Genomic DNA, 22,652 nt, shown 5'->3' with positions numbered 1-22,652 from the left:
CATCCACCCTCTTCCCTTCGCCATGGCTGCTGTGCTGAATGGCCATTCCAATGGTCAACATGACCACGACGACGACGTTACATCTGCTCTCGTGCGCTTCTCTCACATTCCTGCCGCCCTTGATGTGCCACTTTCGAGTGGAGACGCCGAAGAGGCTGTCGAAGTCAATCTCGAGGATTTGATGGACGATCCCACTGAGCTGTGCACCCTGCTCGAGAACGAGAATGTTGCTCGCGGATACTGGATGACCATCGCCCTGGCCTACGCCAAGCAGCAAAAGGTCGACCACGCAATCGACATTGTCACACGGGGCCTCAGCTCTCTGTCGCGCAATGCAAAGCCCGAAGACAAGCTTTCACTTCTGTCATGCTTGTGCTGGCTGCGCTTGTGCCAGTGCAGAGACGCCCCTCGTCTGAAGCCTGGTATCAATCGTCCCTCACCCAGCTATGTCGCAGTCCACTCACTAACTTATCTGCAGATACCCAGCTAGCTTCCGAGGCCCGCAACAAAGAGTATTACATCCAGCAGGCCACCAGCACCCTGAACGAGGCTTCGCGCATCAGCCCTACCTACCCTCCACTCTTTCTCGCCCGCGGCGTCCTCTACCTCCTCCGCGCTTCGCTACAACCCTCCAAATCCTCGTCAACAGCTCAAGAGTCTGAACGCCTTGATACCCTCCGCCAGGCTGCAAAATGCTTCGAGGACTCTTTGCGCGCTTCCAACGGTCGCAACATGATGGCCGTCATGGGCAAGGCCAGAGCTCTCTTCTCCCTCGGCAAATACGCCGATGCCCTGCACAACTACCAGGCCGCTCTCGAGCGTGCTCCGCAACTCCAAGATCCGGATCCGAGAATCGGCATAGGCTGCTGTTTCTGGCAGTTGGGTCACAAGGATGAAGCCCACAGTGCATGGCAGCGCGCTCTTGAAGTCAGCCCAACCTCCAAGATTGCCAACATCCTGCTCGGTCTGTACCACCTCGACCAGAGCGCAAAGTTCCCCACTACCGACCCCGAGTTCCAGCAGCACTACAAGAAGGCCATGACCGAGTACACCCAGACCGCATGGAAGCTCGACAACAAGTTTCCTCTCACCTGCGCCACCTTCGGAAACTACTTCATCCTCAGAAAGGCCTGGCCTACGGTAGAACGTCTTGCTCGTCAAGCCATCGAGGCTACAGATGTCAACGCGATCGCTAGTGATGGTTGGTACCTCATGGCCCGCAAGGAGCACACTGAGGGAAACGTCTCAAAGGCTACTGATTATTACAACAGAGCCGATCAAGCAAGAGGCGGAGATGAGAGGGGTTACCTGCCCGCCAAGTTTGGTGCCGCTCAACTCAAGATTCTTTCGAAGGATTGGAGCGGCGCAAAGTTCCGTCTGGAAAGCATCGTCCAATCTAGCAAGAGTGCTGAAGCCATGACTCTGCTTGGTCTTTTGTACGCCGAGGAGGTCTACGCCAACCAAGATGCTGGCTCCAAGGAAGACAAATCTTCGGAGATGAGGAAGGCTATTGGTCTGCTGGAGGGTGTTCGCAACTCGTGGAAGGACCCCAAGAAGAAGGCCACCCCGGACTCATACGTTCTCTTGAACTTGGCCAGACTTTACGAAATCGAAAATCCTGAGCGCAGTCTGCAATGTTTGCAGCAAGTCGAGCAGATGGAAATCGACGGCATTGACGAGGAAGATCGTCCCGACACCAAGGACGACGCCGAGCTCAAGACTGCTCTCCGCGAAATGCTCCCACCACAATTGCTCAACAACATGGCTGCCTTCCATTTCCAAGCCGAACGTTTCAGCCAAGCCAGAGATCTATTTCAAACTGCCCTCAATGCCTGTGTCAAGGCCGGCGCAAAGGACAGCGAACTCGACACCGATTCTCTTGTCACCTCCATCAGTTACAACTTGGCCAGAACATATGAAGCCGAACACATGCTGGATGAGGCCAACCAAGTTTACCAAGGCCTACTCGAGCGTCACCCCGACTACACAGATGCCAGAATTAGACTTGCATACATTGCACTACGCGAGAATCCCTCAGAAGGCGGTCAGATGGTCAAGAAGTTGCTCGAGTCAGAAGCAGGCAATCTCGATATTCGTGCTCTTTACGGTTACTACATTCACAAGGCAAAGAAGAGAACCATGAACCCCGCCGAGGATCAAGAGCAGAGACACTACAAGCATACCCTCCAGCACCATGATAAGCACGACAGATACTCCCTGACTGGTATGGGCAACCTCTTCTTGCAGGTCGCACGCGAGATGCCCAGAGATACCGACCAGCACAAGGAGAAACGCACAAAGACTTATGTCAGAGCCATCGAGTTCTTCGACAAGGCTCTGCAGCTTGACCCTCGCAACGCTTATGCCGCTCAAGGTATCGCCATTGCGTTGATTGAAGACAAAAAGGACTACGGAACAGCGATCCAGATCTTTACTAAAGTTCGGGAAACCCTGAAGGACTCCAGTGTCTTCATCAACATGGGCCATGCATTCGTCGAGGTCAAGCAATTCGCTCGCGCAATCGAAAGTTACGAATCTGCGCTTGCCAAGGATCGCACACACGACCCCAGCATCCTTGCTTGCCTCGGTCGCGTCTGGCTGATGAAGGGCAAGCAGGAGAAGAACATGCAGGCCATGAAGACTGCTCTCGAATTCTCCAACCGCGCACTGGAGTCATCACCTGAACAGCTTCACTTCAAGTTCAATGTTGCATTTGTTCAGATCCAAATTGCTCAACTCATCTACACCTTGCCGGAAGCCACGAGGACGTCTATTGATCTTGAATCCGCTGCTAACGGCTTGGATGAAGCTATCGAGAGTCTCATGGCTATCGCCAGAGCACCGAACCCACCTTTCCCCAAGAACGACATCGAACAGCGTGCTAACATGGGAAGAAACACTATGCGCAAGCAACTGGATCGTGCTTTACAAGGTCAACGTGACTTTGAGTCCAAGAACGCATCAAGACTCGAACAAGCTCGTCAACAGCGCGAGGCAGAAATCAAGAAGCGTGAAGAGGAAAAGCGCGCACTGGAAGAGGCAAAGGAAGAACGCCGAAGAAAAATCGCAGAGGAGAGACAGCGCATGCAAGAGCAAGACCGCGAGATTGTCGAGCAGAAGATCGAGGAGGAAGCTGAACGCAAAGCTCGCGAAGACGCTGATCTCACCACTGATGAGGAGACCGGCGGACGCAAGAAGAGAGAAAAGAAGCCCAAGGGTGCGAGAAGAAAGAAGAAGGGCGGTGACAGCGATTCAGACATCATCAACGATGAGGATGAGGGTTCTGATGCCGATGACAACGCCGAGTTTGGAGAGAGAGAACAGCGACAAAAGTCCAAGCGACGCAGCACTTCAGGCGCTTCTGATGACGAAGATGGCGAGAAGCCCAAGAAAAAGAAGCGCAGAAAGCTCGAGAGAAAGGGCAAGGCAGCCGAGCCAAAGGGCAAATTCAAGAGCTCTGAGGTTGTGGTGGACAGTGACAGCGACGACGATGCAGTTGCCACTCAAAACGAAAACGCAAGACTTGCCGAAAAGATCAACGATGAGGATGACGCTCAAAAGGAAGCTCGAGGGGATGAGTCGATGGTAGAGGGAGGAGAAGATGAGGACGCCGTTGTTGAAAGGCGGAGAAAGAAGCCAGCTCGTGTGATCGACGACGACGACGAGGATGAGGATGAGACTCCGGCCACTACCGGTGGAGATGTCTCGATGGTTGATGAGACTGTTACCGCAGCTGGCAACGAGAATGCTCCAGACTCATAGGTATCCCTTTCTCTTGTATAACAAGAATAGCTAGTATCTCGTCCGTGGCGGACAGGCGTGCACTATTGCTACTTCTTGATGATCTTTCACTACCAGAACTTGGACAGAACAAAAGCGCTACAGCATTTCTTTTTGGCTCCGCAGGTCAAGGTAGGAGGGAAAATGAATTACAAACAGAATAAAGTGTCGTTCCTGGGACACGCTTGAGGTGGTGCGAGCAGTGCAATATGGAGAAGGTTCATTGGAGCTTCGTTGGCTCCACCAAAACTCCACATGCCAGCAGCTACTTCCCCAAACATCGCCTTGTGGCCTGCTAATACTGTTGGGACGATCTGTCAGCTCAGCTATCGAAGCTTCGCTTGACTTTCTTTCTTCTTTGTTGTCTCCACTTGAGCAACTCGTCTATTGGATCTATAACATCTCCTCACCTCACAGCTGTCTCCATTGACTTTCCAAGCAGGAAGGCTCCTGTATTTAGCATCCATTCTATCCGTTTATCAATATTCTCATGGCTCTTTTGCACGGCCAACACGATGAACAACTCCACAGCTCAGCCTCTAGCGAGCACTTCGCCTCCACACCTCCATGATACAAGACGCAAGTAGAGGATCCTACTGGTCAACATCATGAAGAAGCTTTACCTTTGACGATTCAATGTCCACCTTTATAGAACCTTCTTCGAGTTGTGCCAGCTCCTCTGAAGCAAAGACCTCATGCTGACGTCTCGCAAAACTCTTCCATGACCTTTCGTCGCTTTCCGCTCATTACGATTGCTCCTATCGGTTCTTACATCTTTTCAGCGTCCTTACTGGAAACCGAAAGCTCTGAGTGATTCGACACGCGAAAAATGCGTCTTGCTGATGCTTCGTTGGCAGCAGCGTGCTTCGTGCAGCTGTTCGCCCCTGCTTGGGGTTGGCCGCAACCTGATCAATTGGTGAGTTATATTGTCTGCGTGGCCCTCCCAGACCAATCCTCACTCATGGGCGTCCCAATCCAACGTGTACCTGACGAACACTGACGCTATATCAGCAAACCGGATCGCCCGAAATTGATAACGGGTTTCCTGGTCCGCCATTGCATGTATATGCACAGCCTGTCTTGAGGAAGCGTCAATCGACTGCGGAAACTTCTTCATCTTCCTCAGAGTCATCGTCCAGCACATCATCAGTATCCGGATCCATGACTTCGAGCAAGAGCAGCAGCTCAACTGGAACCTTCACGAACTCCACAACGTCAAGCACCACGAGCTCTACCACGAGCTCCAGTGTCAGTCCGACTAGCTCCAAGAGCTCTTCTACAAGCTCTTCATCTAAGAGCTCGACGTCCTCGACATCCTCAACAGCCTCTTCGACTACTTCAAGCTCAAAAACTGCTTCGGCATCGCCCACCGTAGTTGCGGGCGTGACCTTCGAGATCCAGAACAACACAATCTACAGTGGCACCTTGCTCCAAATGATGAGAAAGCGAGCTATGGCTGGCAGTATCAACACGTGCTTGAACAAATGTGCAAGCAACTCGACATGCCAAGGCACGGCATACGACAACATGACGGACAGTTGCACGTACTACAGCTCGGTCGATCGAAACAGTCAAATGACCAGGAATGGCACCACTTTTGCTCTTGTCGAGAACCGTCCTGCCAACAGCACCACGACTTCCTTGTCGTCAACCATGAGCAAGTCTATGACCACATCCACGAACAGTACCTCGAGTCGTTCTAGTACCTCGAGTCACTCTAGTACTTCAAGTCCTTCCAGTACTTCGAGCCACACGTCGACCATGTCGTCGAACACGACATCGTCGACTTCAGCCACTCCAACAATGCCTCTTGGAGCACGTTCTTGCAACCAGATTGCAGCAAATGGAAGCACCTTCACTGACGGCAACAACGTCACCTACGCTGTAATCTGTGCCAAGTCGAAGAAGAGGATGCTTTTGAACAAGATCCCCTTGTCTCCCAGACAGAACAGTGATCTTGGCACCGTCCAATCAGGCAGCTTCGAAGGTTGTGCCCCTTATTGTGATAGCAATAAGCAGTGTAACTCATATAGCTACGACCCGAGTAGCATGACTTGTTATCTGATGAGCACGAGTACCGTGACTCAGCCTATTGCTGGACGAGACTACGCGTACAAGGTCCAAAGTCAGACGTCTACGAGCTCCAGTTCGACGACCTCGAGCACTTCTACTACGTCCAGTACTTCATCTTCGTCAACCTCCGACTTCGTTCCTGATGGTTATTCCATTTCGAAGACCACGATATGCAGTACTCCATCGAGCACGTCATCACCGTGTCCGTCAAGCACATCGACGCCCTGTTCATCATCGACGGGATGCCCTTCAGCAACGTCGTCGTCTTTTTTATCCCTTGGTAGCTCGAGCGCCAGCTCGGGCACCCCGTCGTCTACCAGCCCTTCTTCGTCGTCTAGCACCTTGACATCGTCTCTATCAACTAGCTCTACACCCTCGACAGTCTCAAGCGTATCATCCGCGAGTTCAAGTGCTTCTCCTTCTTCTACAACTCCTAGCACTACCTCGTCTTCGCCATCCTCAACATCTGGCTCGTCGACGTCTTCGACTTCTTCACCCTCGCCCGTGGTCAGAGTTGCGACCCAAGTTCGCATGGTCGCAGCTTCTACCAGGACCATCGATAGCGAAGCTCCTGCAGTCCAGACCGAAGTGTCGATACAAACCATGGGAGGTGTAGCGACATCCTATTCTATCGTTTCCAACGCCAGTCCGGTCACCGTGATCGAGACTGCAACAAGCGTGAGCGCCGTCTACACCTCGACCATGTCAGTGGCGTCCGTGAGTGGCTCGACCGTCACGGCGGTCCAAAGCGTACAAGCCTCGACCGTGACCGTCGGTGCCATCACCGTGACATCGGACTTTGTTGTTCCTAGCGGGTATACCACCGTCACTGCGTCTGGAAGTACAGTCACGGAAAATGTCGATAGGACCGTAGCTACAGGTGTGGCCACTGTCACAGCACCTGGCAACACAATCACCACGACTGAGAAAGAGACCGTGGCTACTGGTGTTGCTACCGTGACCGCGCCTGTGGTTACCGAACGCGGATCGTCGACGATAACATCTGGAATCAGTACCGTGACCATGCAAGCTGGTCCTGTGACATTCAAGACTGTTTATCGCAGAGACGAGAAGCCTTTGGTTGACGACAAAATCGAAAAGAAGCATCCAGCCAAGCAAGAAAAGAAGAAGGATGGGAGTGCAAGACCTTGGATTGCCTATGACGGCATGATGGCTGAGATGTGGATGTGATTGATTTCCTCATCATCCTCATCCTCCTCTCCACCCTGTCTATCCTTATCCTCTGGGAGGAAAAGAGATCAAAAAACCCAAAAGGATAATCGTAATCTGTTCAAGATGTAAGAAAAGGAGGGATAAAAAAAAAGGGGGGGGAGTCGTATATGTTTTGTTTATGCAATCATACTAACCACAGTCACTCTTTTCTGATTCTAATCACCGAAAAAAGAAAAAAGAAAAATACATAACAAACACCTAAAATGTAATCTGTAGTTCACATAATAGTTAGTCATTAGTTCTCAATTCGTATGCAACAAAAAAAGATTCGCTCTTTTTCAATAGAAGATCTTTTGTTTCAAAAGGTTGGGAAAAAGATGATTTGCTTGCAAACTTGAACTTTCGGATCTCTATCGTGCTTTTTGAATCTTCGGAGTGAAAAAAAAAGAAGTATCCAATTTCAAAAGGGGTGATGATATTGATTGATATTGTGGGCATCCAAAAGTTTCTACTGCAGCGACACGAGAAAGAAACATTTTGTACAATTCAAAAAGAAGAAATCATCGTTACCTCGACAGTGAAGTGGCTTCCTCCTAAAAACACTTTTCGAGAATCTGATGATTGCCGCGTGGATGAGGTAGCTTTGAGTATTCTTGAAAAAAAGGAACGCAGAGGGGAGACGCAGAATAAAGAGCGGTGCACTTCTCCTGCCTGATCTAAAAGCCCTTTGTGGTGTCGTCGTCTGTTATCTTTGACATAAGGAAAAAGTGTATGCATTGAGCTTTTCTCGTATCTCTTTTCTCGGTATACAAAAGGCAGAGAGGAACCAGCCTTATCGCAGAGGCAGCCTATGGCCAGAAAGGCAAAAGAGAAAATCCACATCAAACTATCTTCTCCTCTTACCCTCATGACCACCAGGTTCACCCTCTCCTCTCCTCTTCCTCTCAGAACGACCTTGTTGTCCTTGTCCCTGTCCCTGTTGCTGACCTTGACCTTGCTGCTGTCCCATCATATCCCCTTGCTGCCCACCACCGCCACCTCCTCCTCCTCCTCTCCTGCTATCATCATTCCCGTTTCCACCTCTGCGGTGTCCACCGCCATTGCCATCGTCTCTTCTGCCTGATGCTCCACCATCATTCCCACCACGGCTTTCGCGACGATGATAGTCGTTGTTTCTATCTTCGCCTTCGTAGCCACCTCTGCTTCTGCCTCCGTTGTATCCGGAAGACGGATCCATTTGTTGCGAGGGAGCAGCAAATCCTTGAGGAGGTTGGACCACAGAAGACAGCGTGGGAGTCTGTGGTGCAGTTCTGCCTCCGCCGTTACCACCATAACCGTCTCTGTCGTGTCCACCACGCGAAGAGCGAGATGCACGGGAAGATTGATGGCGGTAATCGTCTGAAGGTGGCGGTAAAGCAGGCAGATTGGCAGATGCATGACCGCCGTGGTTACCGCCATGGTTAGAATGGCGAGAATCGCCTCCATCGCGGCCGTGACGTCTGGAATCGCGTTGTTCGCGATCGTCATGGCGTCTGTTGCTGCCTTGATCTCTAGACGACGATGTCGGGGTGGGGAAATCATTTCGCATTGCTGGCGATGGCATGGCGGGTGACTGTGCTGGGATAGGACTGGGCTGTGCGGATGCAGGCATCATGGGGTTCGGACCTGAACCTTGACGTCCACCGGCGCGTCCTCTTATAGATGCGCCATTTGCATTTGCGCTTTGCAGTGTATCGTTCAATCCAGCAAATCTCCTGTCAGTGCCGTTCGCACGGCGATCACTTGCGGGTCCAACAGGAGCGCGAGGTGTAGCTGACGAAGGCCCGGAAGGCGTGTTTGGAGTGGACTGGCCACCCAGATTCATACGTGGTCCTGTAGGAGTGGGAGCGTTCTGCGGTGCAATCTGCGGCGGTGCAATATCAAGGCGAGGGAGACGACTGGGGTGGACACCTACAGCTTCTGCCTGCGGAGGATGCCCTGGCGGTGGTGGGGGAGGTGGAGGCTGTTGTTGAGAGAACTGCGCCTGTTGCGAGCCCTGACGATCATGTCCAGATCGTCTATTGCGGTTACTGCTGGGTTCCTGAGGAGCATTGTGTGGCACATCTCTTGCATCACCAGGACGACCATTGGGAACACCTTGTGGTCCAGAGAAGTTCCTAGGGTTATTGTTGTTACCGAAGCCCTTGGGACCTAACGGGGGTCCTGAGGGTAGTTCTGGCGCAGAGCTCAGGCGCCCATAGTTCGGATCTTGCATTTGCGTGTTGACGGCTCGTCTAGGACCGCCCGCAGGCTCAAACAAATCACTGGCGGCAGACTTTGAGGGCGCATCGATGCGGCCACCTCCTCTTCCACCCCTACCGGCTGCAGGTCCAGTCGGTGTTTCCACCTTCTCAGGTTGGGCACGAGGGTTCTCGCGTGCGGCGAAAGGATTGGGGTCAAGAGGTTGTCTACGTGGGGCTTCCTTCTCCCGCACAGGTGCTGGTGCTGGGAGGTCGACTGGCCTCTTGGGAGATTGTGGTCTCGAATCTCTGGGTCTTCTATCGTCGCGAGACGAGTCTCTAGATCTGCGGTCGTTGGGGGGAGGCACGTCGCCAGCAATCAGAGCAAGACGTTCAGGGTTGACACTGACTGCAGGCTGTGGCGTTTGGGCTGAATGGGAAGGTGCTCGACTCATGGACTGGCGATCGGAACGTTCACGATCAGTACGTTCAGGACGTTCAGAGCGCTCAGGACGGTCAGATCTATCGTAAGCTGTACGGTCAGGAGGAGGGGCCATTGGGCTTGGACCGCCAGGGTATCCTCTGTTGTCCTGTTGAAGGAGTGTTCTTCCCGGATGAGGTCTGGCAGGACCATACTGATCGCGCTCAGCCATGCGTGGCTCTACCACGGCCGAAGATTGAGATCTGCCGTAGTGATCGCGTCTGTCATCACGAGGTGGGTATTCTGGTGATCTCTGACGACTTCTACCTCCACGTGCTCCTGGGGGTGAGGCATCTCTCGGCATGCTGGTTGGATTGGAACGCATGGCCTCACTGGGTCGATCAAGTCGCCCATATTCGGGAGCATGACCACGCTCGCGAGAATCATGTCGAGCGGGTAGTTGCGCAGGGCCACGTCCCATAGCTTGTCTTGGGTTGGGTAGCTCTGGCTTGCTAGGCAGAGAGTGAGGCATCCTAGTCGGTTGAGCTGATGATGATCTTGAGTCGTCACGTTGCGAAGGCGTGTGAGCTCTGGACTGGCCTCCAACGGCTCGCGGCGGTGGTCTGAGAGCAGCCTTTCTCTCAAGCAGTGTGTCCGACTTTTCGTCACCGGTTGCTTTACTTGAAGATTGCTTATCATCGTCAATCTCTCCATCTTCTGATTCACCCGTCTGAGCTGGAGGAGCTTTGAATGCTTGTGCTGTAGGGTTAAGAGGCGTCGAAGTACGAGAAGCGGGAGTCTCTGCTGGGGATGGAACTGGCTTGGCGTTGGGGTCGGGTTTCTTGATAGTGTCAGATTTGTTGATGGCTGGCGGCGTTGCATTACTCACTCCTGTAAAGTGCTCCTTGGAAACCCAAGAAGACTGTCTCTTGCGGATGTCGCCCAGAGTACTTGCGGCAGCAAGCTTGAGATCGGCTCTGCCATCGGCCTTGCTGAGAGCAGTGACAGAGTCGAGAATCATCTTGCCCATTGGCTCTGCAACTGGGAATTGCTGGGCAACAGCCTTGAAGACGATAATGGCGTTACGAATATGCATGTACTCTCCAGATTCTAGACACATCTGGAAAGCGGCATTCAAGTTAGAGTGCCACTTGTACAACAGTACACGGTACTCCTCATAGTTGAGGAAGGTCTGTGGGGTGTTATCTGGATTGAGTTTTCTTGCAAACCCAGTGAGCTGTCTCTTTGCTCCGAATGCGTTCTTCTCGTATGCAGCCTTGTCCGCATGCCAAGATGAGAGCTCCTTCAGTACCTCGTTCAAGAAGCGGCCAAAGTTCTCGGACTCTCTGGGTGTGCATTGGAACATGAGAGATGACAGTTGATTCTTGCGCAAAAGACGATCCAACAGATGCATAGTACGGAATCCAGGAGCGCCGTTGTTGTGGAGGAACTTCAACATCATGTAGGTGTAGTGAGCATCCAGAGGAGAGTTCATCATTCTTGGGAGGAAGCAGTTCTGGAGAAGGCTGGTGTGCAAAAGCTCAACCTTGTTATGGAAGTCGTTGAACCAGTGATCCTTTTCCTTGTTGAGCCTGTTGCGGACCTGAGTGTAGGCGCCGATTTGGCTCTTCATTTCCTGAGTGAGCTTTTCCCTCAACTCAGAAATAGCCTTCTTTCTCCTGTCCTTCTCTTGCATACCTTTGCCGGTAACGTCGGTACGGTCGTTGTTAATCTGATTGATGAGATGGGATTGAGTGGCGAGCTCTTGATCATAGCTGTTGGTGTTGACTAAGATATCTTCTAGTCCCAAGGTCCAGAAAGTGACATAGAACGGAATACTTATGCTCTGCTCCAGCTTGTCACCCAGAAGGTCGCGCGTCTTTTCGATGAGAGGGGTCAAGACAGGATGCCAATGCGATTCGGGCGATGGAGTAGGGGTCGTAGTGTCGACACCATTGGCGTGTGCAACACTCTTCATCTCCGCGTCTGTCTCAGTAAGGGAGAGAACAGGCTTCTCTTCGGCGGGTGACGAGAGAATCCCTTCGGTCTTTACGTCTTTCTCCTCAACATCTGCCATAGTGACGTCGCCATTGGTAGCAGCTGACTGACTCGATCTCCTGGCTTGCTGTTCGGCCTTTCTGACTGCATCGCTCTCTGCAATAGCATGAGCGATACTTGCGCGGCCGATCATGAATGCGATTGATGGCTCGAGACCAAAGTCACCCATCAGGCTGACAGTGTCCGGAACGACGGCATCGAACTCGTCAGGTCGCAGCGTACTTCGGAGAGTCTCGAGATATTGGTTAAAGACCTGATAGAGCTTGTCCATGTTGTTTCCCAAAACTTTCAGAGGTGCGTCCTGAGTAGATTCATGGTGGGCGTACATCTGACTTTCTTGTGCGACGGAAATCAAAAGCTGACCAGCAAGTCCGGGTTCAGTAAGTGCTTTGATCAAACGACGAGACGGTTTCTCCATCTTGTGTCTTTCATCGAGCAAGGAGATCAGTGTCTGTGCCTTGAGCACCGGACCACCAGCCATAGCAAGAACCTGAGATTCGTTAAACGTCATGTCAGATTTAATACCAACCATCTCGGTGATGATTTGCTCAAGGACCTCGAGATCGGTAGAGTTGCCAGCACGAAGTTCGTTGGTGACATACTGCAGAATGGGCGATGGGTCCATGGCAGAGTAGCGCTTGAAAATGGAGCCGGCAAAGGTGGAGAGAGCACGCAACCAAGGACTGGTAAGCATACCGTCAGCCTGTACACGGTTTCTGCCACCACCACCTAGAGCGTTCATCAAACACCAAGTCAAAACATCATATCCGAGCATGCTAAAGTAGCGAACACATTCCACGACAACATCAATAAGATTGTCGTAGGATTCCATCTGATGAATGGCGACTTGCATGACAATACCAGGAGAGGAAAAGGCGACCTTGGACAAAGCTTTACCCATGGCTCGCACGTTCGTCTTGCTGATACGCTTGAGGACGTCTTTTGTCTCAGCCTTAGTGAGGTCAAAGGCGGACTTGATGTCAGGAAGACGGGAGGTGTTGCCGTAGTGCCACTCGGCATATATGGAATAACGAGTGCTCGTAGGGAAGAACTTGAGGAGCTCAAACATCTCGTTAACATCACCAGTATTGTGCTTTGTCAGACTGAGAGCAGGAACAAGGAGACGCTTGCAGAGATCAATCCAGCGAGCGTAGTTGGTGTCGGAAGGATCGTCAGTCAAACTCTTCTTGCCGATGCGAGCCAGTTTCATCAAGAGAGCAGAATCTCTGCCGATCTTGACACCCGTCAAGTTCAGGAACGTGCTGCACAATTGGAACACATCGTCCACCGTTTGGCAGACGGGAATGTTGTCAACCCAATCGTCCCAATAGAACTTGTACTCGACAGCATCACCATGGTCAGGACGATCGAGGTTGGCCCATCTCAGAGTCCTGGTCGGTGGTGCAGGAGTGAGGTTGAGCTGACCCTTGGGCAAGCCGGTCGGATCGCCGATGTGAGGTCTGGCATCGTTCATACCGGGCCTGTTCGCGAGAGGTCGGGCTGGCTCGTAGACCTTGGTAAGCATGTGATGGAGGATGCGGTGAATGTAGTCGGGTAGTTCGTGAACGAGGTCAGTCAACCAAGGGAATCTTCCAAGAATGTACAGAGCTTCAGGTAGACAGCCAATAGCCAAAAGACTTTTGACTAGCGCAACCTTTTGGTTGGCAGGCTCGGGCAGAGCTTCCTTTTCGCCATCCGCTGTAGCGGCTTCGGCAGCGTCAGACTCGGCCTTGGGGGTTGCTCGTCCAGAAGCATTGTCTCGTAGACCACGAACGGCGGCATGCGGTGCGGGAGCCGTGTCGTCTGCAAGAGCACCAGCCATGGCAAGCGCATTCAGAGCACCACCGCCAGGCTTTGCAGCCTTTTCCCGTTCCAGTTTCTCCTTTTCCAGTCTCTCCTTGGTCTCTCCCATCTTCTCGTCCGGGGGGTACAAGTGGGGGTATAGATCTCTTAAAGAGATGAAACCAATCTTGATGAGGAAAGCGGCAAGATAGATGAGGTTATCAGGAAGAACATCATGTTTGTCGCGAGCAGCAGAATAGTAGAAGGCTAGTTTGAAGCCAAGTAGTTGAGCAGCGTCGGAGTTGCCAGGAGGTACGATGCAACCGGTTTGACGCATCCATTTGCGGGCGTTGTTGGTGCGAAGGCGGCGGATCATGTTCATCTCACGACCTCTGGCGTCCAACTCGGGCTTGAGTTCGGTGTTCAGAAGATCGGCAACGGCAGAAGCATCCAGATTTGTGATGCGAAGAGCGCCAATATCGAAGAAAGCCTCCATGCCCACTTTGCGTACTTGTTGCCAGAAATCCACATCACGGGCTTCCTTGAGAGCAGCGAGTTGGGCACGCTGTTCCGAAGTCTGACTCGACGATGCCGAATGGGGAAGAGCCCAAGCTGGTAGAGAGGTAAAGCCCTGGCCTTGAGTCTGGAAACCTTCCGGAATATGCTGTTCTGGCCACCATGAACTTGCGCGTAGATACTTGATGAAAAAGCGGCAGTTCTTTATCAGTAGGTTTGCCATGACATCCAGAGTGATATCCAGGACTCGGCCAACGTCGAGATCGAAAGAGCCGACGAGAGCCTTGATGCGCTGGAACGTATGCTCAGCGATCAGGTCAGAGGTCAAACCAGCATTGGCGGCGTGGAAATATTCGGTGATGAGCTTTGAGTAGCCCTCTGACTCTTCACGCAGCAAATTGAAGTTAGCCTGGCGGTAGATGAGGTTTGTCGTCTTGCGGTTGCGAATAGTCGAGAAGGTGTTGCGCACGAGACCGAGTGCCGACAGGGGTTCGATATCGAGCTCGTTGCGGAGGAGATGAGCAGAGAGGCCAGCGTGGTGAACAAGTGTCTTGAGAACGGGATTCTTCCAGTCCGTGTCGTCGAGCAGAGCCAGCGTGTCGCCAAAGACAGACTGCAGCTCGTCGGTAGGGGCCACTTGTTTCAGCACTTCGGCGCACTCTCCAGCAGACAAACGGCCGTCCAATGTTGTCCTCAGCAGCTCTTGTATGAGTGTGTTCGACACCACATCCTTGTCCTCTGCGCTCTCCAGAGCGTCCAGCACCGACTGCTTTCCCTTTGCCTGCCACGCGCTCACAGCATCATCGGTCAAGTAGTCGTAGGCATAAGGAGCCGGGGGTTCCTTGGGCGTCGGTGGGTACTGAGGAAGGACGAGGGGAGGAGCCGGCGTGGCAGCGGGTGTCGGTTGCAGAGCAGGGCGTACTGGCTCTGGTTGCTGCAGCTGTTGCGGCGGTGGTTGCGCATTCTGCTGTGGAGTGTGTGGAGTCTGCGCGGGCGAGTTTCTTGCGGAGGAGGGTTGCGAGAAGTTGGCGTGGCGGTTGTGAGTAGGAGTCGAGTTGTTGGAGCGGTTCTGGCTAGCATTTCCATTGCGACGGTTGTTATTGTTGTTGCGCTGGTTCTGCTGGGCCAGATTGAGGTTCTCAGGACGGTGGGGTGAGGCGCGGTTCTGGTGGTCGTCCTGCGGGCGCTTTCTCTTTTGCTGTGCAGGCGCCATCTTTTATGCCGCCTTCATGTGTTGCAAGGCCTGTGTATGCGTAGCTCTTGTGTGGGAGAGCCTGTCTATGCGCGGTGCATGGGTCGAGTGTTTGCTGCGGGTGCCTGATCGCACCTTTCAGTCTTGAAGTTTTGCGCGTTACTGTAATTGCAGTCGCTATCCGGTCCAGGGTGATTCCAGGAAAGACGCGTCTATTCGAGTCGATGGGTATGCGCTTGGGTTGCTCCTCCTCGCTGTTCGTCAAACTCTCAAGCTTGTTCGACTGCCGCCGCAATGCACCATGGTCTGTGCTCAATACCAGAACTCGTCATTGTCATCAGCCTACTTATTGTGATTGACCTGTCGCCAGCACAGATACTATTATCACCTGTTCGTAGTGTTAACGTATAGATGTGAGGCATCATCATCGCTGTATTCAAGACTTGCACACGACTCTTCACTTGAGACTAAGTGTGCTGTCGGGCGGTATCCAGGCCACTTTTATGAGACAAGTACGAAAGGTATACACAAGAGGTCCATATCACACACGATAGACCAAAGGAAGATCATATGAGCATAGTAGAAAAAACAGCAATGTACCGCATGCATGATTTACTTTTTTCTAGTTCTCCCTTCCCAAGCAAAAATTTTCCCTTATCCAAATAAATCCATAACTGACCAAGGTGATAAGAAAGGTGAACAACACGGGTATCGACAAGAAACAAAAAACCGGGGATATCTTAGAAAGAAGATGAACAGAAAGAAAAAGTAAGCGGGGTTAGAGGGAAAAGGTCGTAGATCGTCGTGAAAGTCGCAGACATGTCTGCTTCTCTATGACTCCTCGGCAAGGAGCTCGTCTCCAGTCTCGCGCCACTCGCGGCTGCGGTCATTGAGACGTCTTGTTCCGGGCACGCGTGTGGCCCACAAGCTTTCAGCTGGAGTGCGCATGGTGAAACCACGCTGGCTGCTGATCACACCGATAGCCTGCAAGACAGCTTTACGACTGTCACGGCCGAAGACGGCAGGGTGATTGATCCACTCCAAGGAGGCAGCAAGCTCCGTATCGAGGGCTGACATGATGTCGGCATCAATGCCTGCGGCGGGAGTAAAGGGGCTCAGAGGCTCCAGACGAGGTGGTGTAGGGGTGCGTCTGGGCTCCATGGACACCGGAGTCCCCATGAATATGGGAGGCGGTGGAAGAGGTCCCGTAGGTGGGCCCGATGGTGGATAGTCTGTGCCGTTGCTGTGAATGCTTGCTGTAGGAGTAGGAGGGAGACGAGCAGTCGGTGGCGCTGAAGGTGGTGGGAGAGGAGGAAGTCCACCTTTTCCGAGACCCTTCAATATACTGCGGGTCTCTGTCAGAAGATGACAAGCTCTTTCGTGTTGGCCTCGGGAAACCAATGTCAAAGCTCGGGTGAGCATATCGGATGTTAGCAGCTCCATGCGTCGTTGGACCACAGACGGGTGGGGAGGAATTGGCGGAGTTGCTGCACGGCTCATCGAGGCCTTCTTCGAGACCGGAGGAAGCATGGTAATCGCAAGAAGTGACGGGCGGGGAAGCTGAGTGACATTGCCTTCGCGAAGAATGTCGCCCCAAGCAAGATCGGCTTGAATGAGAGGAACTTCCTCGACAGAGACTGGACGCATATCATCCTGGTCAAGAGGTCCACCAAGAGCCTCAAGTCCAGAGACAATCGTCTCCCAAGGATCTTGCAAATCCTGCTCGGGAGTCGAGTTGTCGGGTGAAATGGCTAGTTGCACAAGAATGTCTATACGAGCATTAGTATCGCAGATGAAATGAAGTTGGCAGTTAGCTCACCTCTCCTGTCACCGAAGCGCAAATCGCCCAATGAGGCCTCGGCATCGCGACCGGTGGCGCGCTTTGTGATTTGTAGCGCTCCACTGATTTTGACGAATTTGGCAGGTGAGCCTTCGGGCAAGCGCAGTTTCAGCTTAGCGTTTTGATGTGAAACGCTTTGCAGGGATCCCAGACAGCCAGCCACGCATTCCCGAAGCATCATCCAGTCTTTGACATATGTATATGTTGCCTTGGTGCGGGTTGAGAGTTCGATCATGGTGTCGGGCTTGTGCGTGAGACCTAGACCGAATGAATGTATCGCGATTCTGTGATTCGTTAGCTTCTGTGATTGGGCTTTTCAGGATGAAGAATGCTTACTTTGCGGCTTCGGCGCGAGAGACAACAAAATCGACACTCTCGATCTCGGACGTTGTGGAGTCGCTGATGAGCATGACTCCAGAGATGGGGTTGGCTGCCTTTCTCTGCATCAAGAGATCCATGGCTACGTTTGCGCCATCGACAACATCGGCACGCAAGCTCTTCTGTCCGATGGGCTTGATTGCCTCGAAAACTCTAGACCAGCCATTCCAGTTTTTGGATGTCATTCCCACGACAGGCATGCTGCCTCCGCTAGATCCGTAGGTGACAAGGCCCATACGATCCTGCTCGCCAAGATTGTTTACGAGGAAGCGCAAGACATCGCGAAGCAGAGAGATTTTGAGCCCTTGCATAGACGAAGAGAGCGGTACGACAACGACAATGTCCAGAGGAACGTGCATAGCCATGGGGAGTCTGAACCCATGTGTACCTCGGAAGGTAGGGCTGGTGTATTCCGTGGGTGCGGTGTAGGCGGATTTACCAGCACCGTACGAAGACGGGATAGAGGAACGTCTACCTCCTCTAGAGGCCAGATCTTCGTCTTCGGTGCCAGAAGTTTCAAAGTCTTCGTCGCTTTCGCCCATCTCGATGTTATTGATACTGATAAGGGCGCGACGCCAGATGTCCAGCTGCGATCGATCGTGGAATTGAAGGTGGAAATGCGGGAGCTCGGCGACTGAGAGATTCAGGGTGAGTATGTCGTGATCGGGAACAAACTGGACCTGCTTCAAGTGTCTCTTGATCAAGATGGAACCCTTGAGAGTGCACTTGGTCCTCATCTTGGCAGATTCCGAGGCCGTCTCCCATTGATTTTGAGGCTTCTTCTCCTTTATGCAAATGAGCATTTCGGTGAAAAGATAGCACTCCAAGTCCTGCCATGACTGGCGATCTTTGCCTACGCGAATGGTGCCATGGAGTAGCAAACGGCCGAATCTGTTTGATCTCACGTCAGCGTTGTACCAGAAAATACAAGGGGGAGCGTATTTACCGTGAAAAGTCCAGACCATGCCAATTGTCGACTTTGGTATGCAGATCCTCGGTGACGCGATCCAGTACGTGAGACGGTGTATGGGGCAGATCAAATTGCTTCTGGGGATCGGGAGAACGAGGCATTGACATATTGTCGAGGCTGTCGGCAGCAGGAGAAACGATGTCCTCGGGATCGGGACGCCATTTTCCATCGACAACTTCGACAGTAATCAGGCAGGTCAAGCTTTGCTGCTGTCGGCTTCGGTTCAGTGTGGGGAACTCTGTACGGACAGTGACAGTAGGAGCAGGTATGGGGTTCTTGATGTTGGGCCGCGGGCTCGGAATGTCAGCAGCGATGGACTGGAGATCGTATTCGATCCTGCGATTGCGAGACTCGTCTGTGGCTTGGCTGTTGTTTCTCTCGTGCTGGCGCGATTCGACAGATCTAGTGTGATGGCTGTTGGTGTGGGTGAGGTGCGTGTTGTGCGTGTTGACGCTGTTGCTGTGCTGGTGGGAACGCGTGAAACTGGCTTGTGTTGGTGGACGCGGGCTCGGATCCAGGATCGCAGTCTGGACCGAGTTGTGGCTGTGGTGGGCATGGCTTTGGACGGAATCGTGACTGTGATGAGCATGGCTTGGAGTCGAGGCATAAGTTTGGTGGGTATGGCGAGGCGGGTCGTCCCAGGGCGTGGGATTGTTATCGGAATCTCTTGTGCGATCGCGCAAGTCGGGGCTGTTTGCGCTGCGATTGTTGACGAGGTTGTTAAGTTTGGCTGAGAGGTTGTCAGCGACCGACAGAGCGGTCGAGATGGTGGGGTTTGTGTTACCAAAGTTCAGGTTTCCGCCTCGGCTGGTGTCAAGGCCCAGTGGAGCGTTACACGAAGGGCATTCCTGGGACTCAAACTCCTTGATAAACTCGTAGAAGCAAGCTTCGTGAGCGACATGGCCGCACGACAGCTGCAGAATGCGCTCTCCGCGCAACGTGTGTTCCAGCGGCTCCTCGCATGCGGCGCATTCGGTGCCGATCAGAGTACGCTCGCGTCTCGACTTTGGACCGGTGGCATCGATCATGTCGCCGAGCTCGTCGTGCGAGGTCGAGGGCGGGGCTGGAGCGAGGTTTTGGGCCTGCTGCTTCTTCAGACGAGACGAGTTCGAGCCGCCTCTCAGCGAGGCAAACCTTCGAGTCGTCGTCTTGGGCGTCGTTGTCGGAGTGGCCGTTATGGTGGCCGTGTGAGTACTGGGACTGAAAAATGTACTACTTCTCGAGCCGGGACGAAAGACGGACGCAAAAGAGTGTTGAGGAGGGTCCGCCATGGATGTAGCGCAGAGTCGCAATTGCCAATGACGACGAGCAGGCAGCTGGTCTGAGATGCCGATAGTGTACGAGGCATAACCCAATTGCTGTCTGAGCGCTCACGCTTGAATCGACGACGAGCTCGGTCCTTGCAAAAACGCTCAAGCACCAGGGTCTCAGAGTCAATCTAATCTTCTGGCCCAAACTCTGATCCTCTCTTTTGCTTGGGCCCTCCCACATTATCATCTCATCATTATTGACCCGAGGCCTCGCCTGCTTGATTCATTTTGTCGCCTGCCTATCGCCCAAGACTGCAATCTGCAGGCGTTTCTCAATCTCGCCTTGATCACTTCCATGTATCGACACGTGCATGCAGGCTTAGGCCAATATTGAAAAACTTGTCATGAATACCTATCCAACGGCTAAGCATCCGTTCTATGCTACCGAGTACCGGATCCGCGACTCCCAGTCGAGCCGTTAACTTCAGAAACAGCACCCAAACCATCTTTGTGCTTCTCTGCCCACTTCCTGTTTTTTGTCATGCCGAATGACCGAGTCCACTCTTTGCTCTGCTCCCTGCTCCGAGCGCCTTGGCCATGCTCCGCCACGAGTCGCGACTTCCTAGCTTAAGCCCTGCACAGATTATTATTGCCATAACCCTTCCCCGAACCGCCAATCCTCGCTCTAACCTGCCGCTTGTCTCATAAACATGTCTATCTTTCTCTGTCACGCGAACTCTTCCCATCGCTCGCACACTACAACTCTTGTCTAGAGCTGTCTATTTTCATTGAAATATACTCCTACTCCTTCTTCTACACATTATCACCAACAACACTCGGCCGTCCTGCGGAAGCCATGTGCAAGGCTTCTGTATCAGCCAGCCGCTTCATGCTTTGGTCTCGTCGAAACTCACTGCCTCTCCACACCGGATGCACAAACCTTAACCTGTCTGCCACCGTGCCACGCGATGCCACGCTCTACCATCGAAATCGAAACTTCTATGCTTCAGCGTTTCCCTGTTGTGTGATTGGACGTCGTCATTGCTTTGCCAAAATCCGTTCACTCTACAATCCTCATCATCATGGGCATATGTGCCTTGTGCTCGCCAGCGTCTAAGCACACATCCCAACTGTCGCAATCCTGTCAGGCCACCTTCTCTGGTCCGCCCAGTGCCGACCACGTTTCAGACACCAGCCAGAGCTGATGTTTCTCGCACACAGCCTTCGTTGTTATCGCTTATCTGGCCCTCGTCTTGGGATCTTTCAACAGGTACTACCTTTGAGGCCAGATAATCAACAGTGTCGTCTATAAAGTTTCGTTCTTGCTTTCTAGAAGCCGTCATTCTCCATCCTCAAGCTTTCCGGTGTACTTCTCCAGGGTACAATCCAAAACCGCGAGGTGGCTCATTCAGGCAATACCGCCTCCCCATCGTTCTGGTGTTCATGCTTCATCCTTGCGTGCAAAGCGGGAGGTCGCGATAACACTTGACTCTGCACTGACGATTTCCTAGAAGCAGATGCAGACAATGCCATGTCCTCCAATGCGTCGTTCTCACGATACAAGCAGCATACGTGAACACACAGCCAAGAAGTTTTTTGATCCTACGAAAGCGCCATAGAAACTTTGGTCCCCTCAGTGACACGTTTGGAAGATAGTTCACCAATTCTCTCATGGCTTTACGGCCGTTACTGTGCATTCTCCCTCGGTGGTCCCGGCTGCAGACCAAATCTCGAGCATGAATGATACCACGAATTTCGAGGTTCGATCAGTCCGCGATTCTGGACCAAGCTAGTCACACGCTTGATCATTGCCATGGCACCTCGGAAGAAGGAAAAGCATTCTGACACGGGAGAAGTATGGCAGCTGTGCCTTCAATGCCTTCATGAATCAGATGTCCGTACAATTCTCGTCAACCACAACCTAAATTAGGTAGAGGGCAGAGCTCATCATGAGGTACGCTAATAAGGTCCAGCTGGCTAAACCTGTATAAGAAGTCGAATGTGCTTTTAGGCGCCAAGTGGGCAACGACTAAAACGGCTGACATGCATCGAAATTCTGGTGTTACATGACTCTTTTGACTGCAACCCTGGTGCGACCACGCGCCATAGACCCAGCAATGGCGCAGAGTCCTCTGTGTCTTGCCATGCGCAAAGGAGCACAAACAGAGAGATTCCCACAGCACACGCTTGTTGCAGGATCACCCGGCTCCGCACTGTTCGTGATGGCCAGCTGGGAGAGGGTGCATCGCGTCTTTTGCAGATCTCCCGCACTCAGCCCTGACTCGTGCACAACTTCTATGCATGGAACACAAATACTGCACGGCTTCCACGCTTTGCTCTCTTGTCGGTATCTTCTCCGAATACGTTCTCGGTATGCACTCGGGTCTTTTTCACATGTACTCGCCTCCAAAGTCTCTATCTTCATGATCAGATGCATGACGAACCTTGACGCGGTAGCTGTAGTCAAAGGCCCAGATCTATGCAAGCAACCTTGGTGGGCAGGATATGCTTAAATCGTTACGTCCGAAGTCGTCCTCGGAGCGGGAGAACAAAAGTCTGCTTCCTGACATCGAAAAGAAGCTGTCATGCTGAATAGGAGTAAACCCAGATTCTGTACTCCGTACATGTCAACCTTAAGCGTGTCCATCTCGAATAGACACGAGGCACGTATGTTCTTGGGTGATGTTTCACAAGATTTATGTGTGAGCTTGTCGGTTGGGTGTCCGACGTCGCTTTCTTGCTCCCTCTTTGTGTGCCAAAGTGTCAGTTTTCATGTTCCTCTCATCGAGGATCAACTTGACGTGTCGGAAGGACAATGTACGATGAATCCAGACTAGAGAGGTTCTTGAGTAAAGTTGTTGCAACGGTGAATCTTGCTGAACATCATTCAGACTACGTGCGATGTGATGGCGTTCAAGCGTTGTCGATTCTCTGTACAGAAAAGACGAATTCTCAGGCTCAACCCAGACAAAGCAACTTCACCAGTTCACTTAACGACAA

At 52.5% G+C, this 22,652-nt stretch overlaps 4 protein-coding genes across 4 annotated transcripts; 2 read left to right on the top strand and 2 right to left on the bottom strand.

Moving 5' to 3' along the window:
- Window positions 1-22: 22 nt before the first annotated feature.
- M436DRAFT_51768 (TPR-like protein) lies at window positions 23-3,762 on the top strand (the record flags this gene model as incomplete). The annotated part of the gene is made up of 2 exons (XM_013569607.1): window positions 23-422; window positions 479-3,762. The coding sequence occupies 2 exons, from the start codon at window positions 23-25 to the stop codon at window positions 3,760-3,762; spliced, it is 3,684 nt and encodes a 1,227-aa protein (XP_013425061.1).
- An 847-nt stretch (window positions 3,763-4,609) lies between these two features.
- Window positions 4,610-7,044, top strand: M436DRAFT_83923 (uncharacterized protein; the record flags this gene model as incomplete). Its single annotated transcript, XM_013569844.1, has 2 exons — window positions 4,610-4,696; window positions 4,792-7,044. The coding sequence occupies 2 exons, from the start codon at window positions 4,610-4,612 to the stop codon at window positions 7,042-7,044; spliced, it is 2,340 nt and encodes a 779-aa protein (XP_013425298.1).
- Window positions 7,045-7,912: 868 nt separating this feature from the next.
- On the bottom strand, window positions 7,913-15,235 carry M436DRAFT_52002 (uncharacterized protein; the record flags this gene model as incomplete). The annotated part of the gene is made up of 3 exons (XM_013569645.1): window positions 7,913-7,989; window positions 8,056-10,507; window positions 10,556-15,235. The coding sequence occupies 3 exons, from the start codon at window positions 15,233-15,235 to the stop codon at window positions 7,913-7,915; spliced, it is 7,209 nt and encodes a 2,402-aa protein (XP_013425099.1).
- An 810-nt stretch (window positions 15,236-16,045) lies between these two features.
- M436DRAFT_51880 (uncharacterized protein) lies at window positions 16,046-19,673 on the bottom strand (the record flags this gene model as incomplete). The annotated part of the gene is made up of 5 exons (XM_013569626.1): window positions 16,046-16,446; window positions 16,492-16,983; window positions 17,034-17,338; window positions 17,391-18,323; window positions 18,379-19,673. 5 exons carry the CDS (start codon window positions 19,671-19,673, stop codon window positions 16,046-16,048), a joined length of 3,426 nt encoding a protein of 1,141 aa, XP_013425080.1.
- Between the last annotated feature and the right edge of the window lie 2,979 nt (window positions 19,674-22,652).

Source organism: Aureobasidium namibiae, assembly GCF_000721765.1.
Source record: "Aureobasidium namibiae CBS 147.97 unplaced genomic scaffold scaffold_14, whole genome shotgun sequence".
NCBI lineage: Eukaryota > Fungi > Ascomycota > Dothideomycetes > Dothideales > Saccotheciaceae > Aureobasidium > Aureobasidium namibiae.
Note: the sequence above shows the minus strand (reverse complement) of the source record. Positions and strands in the feature narration are given on the sequence as shown.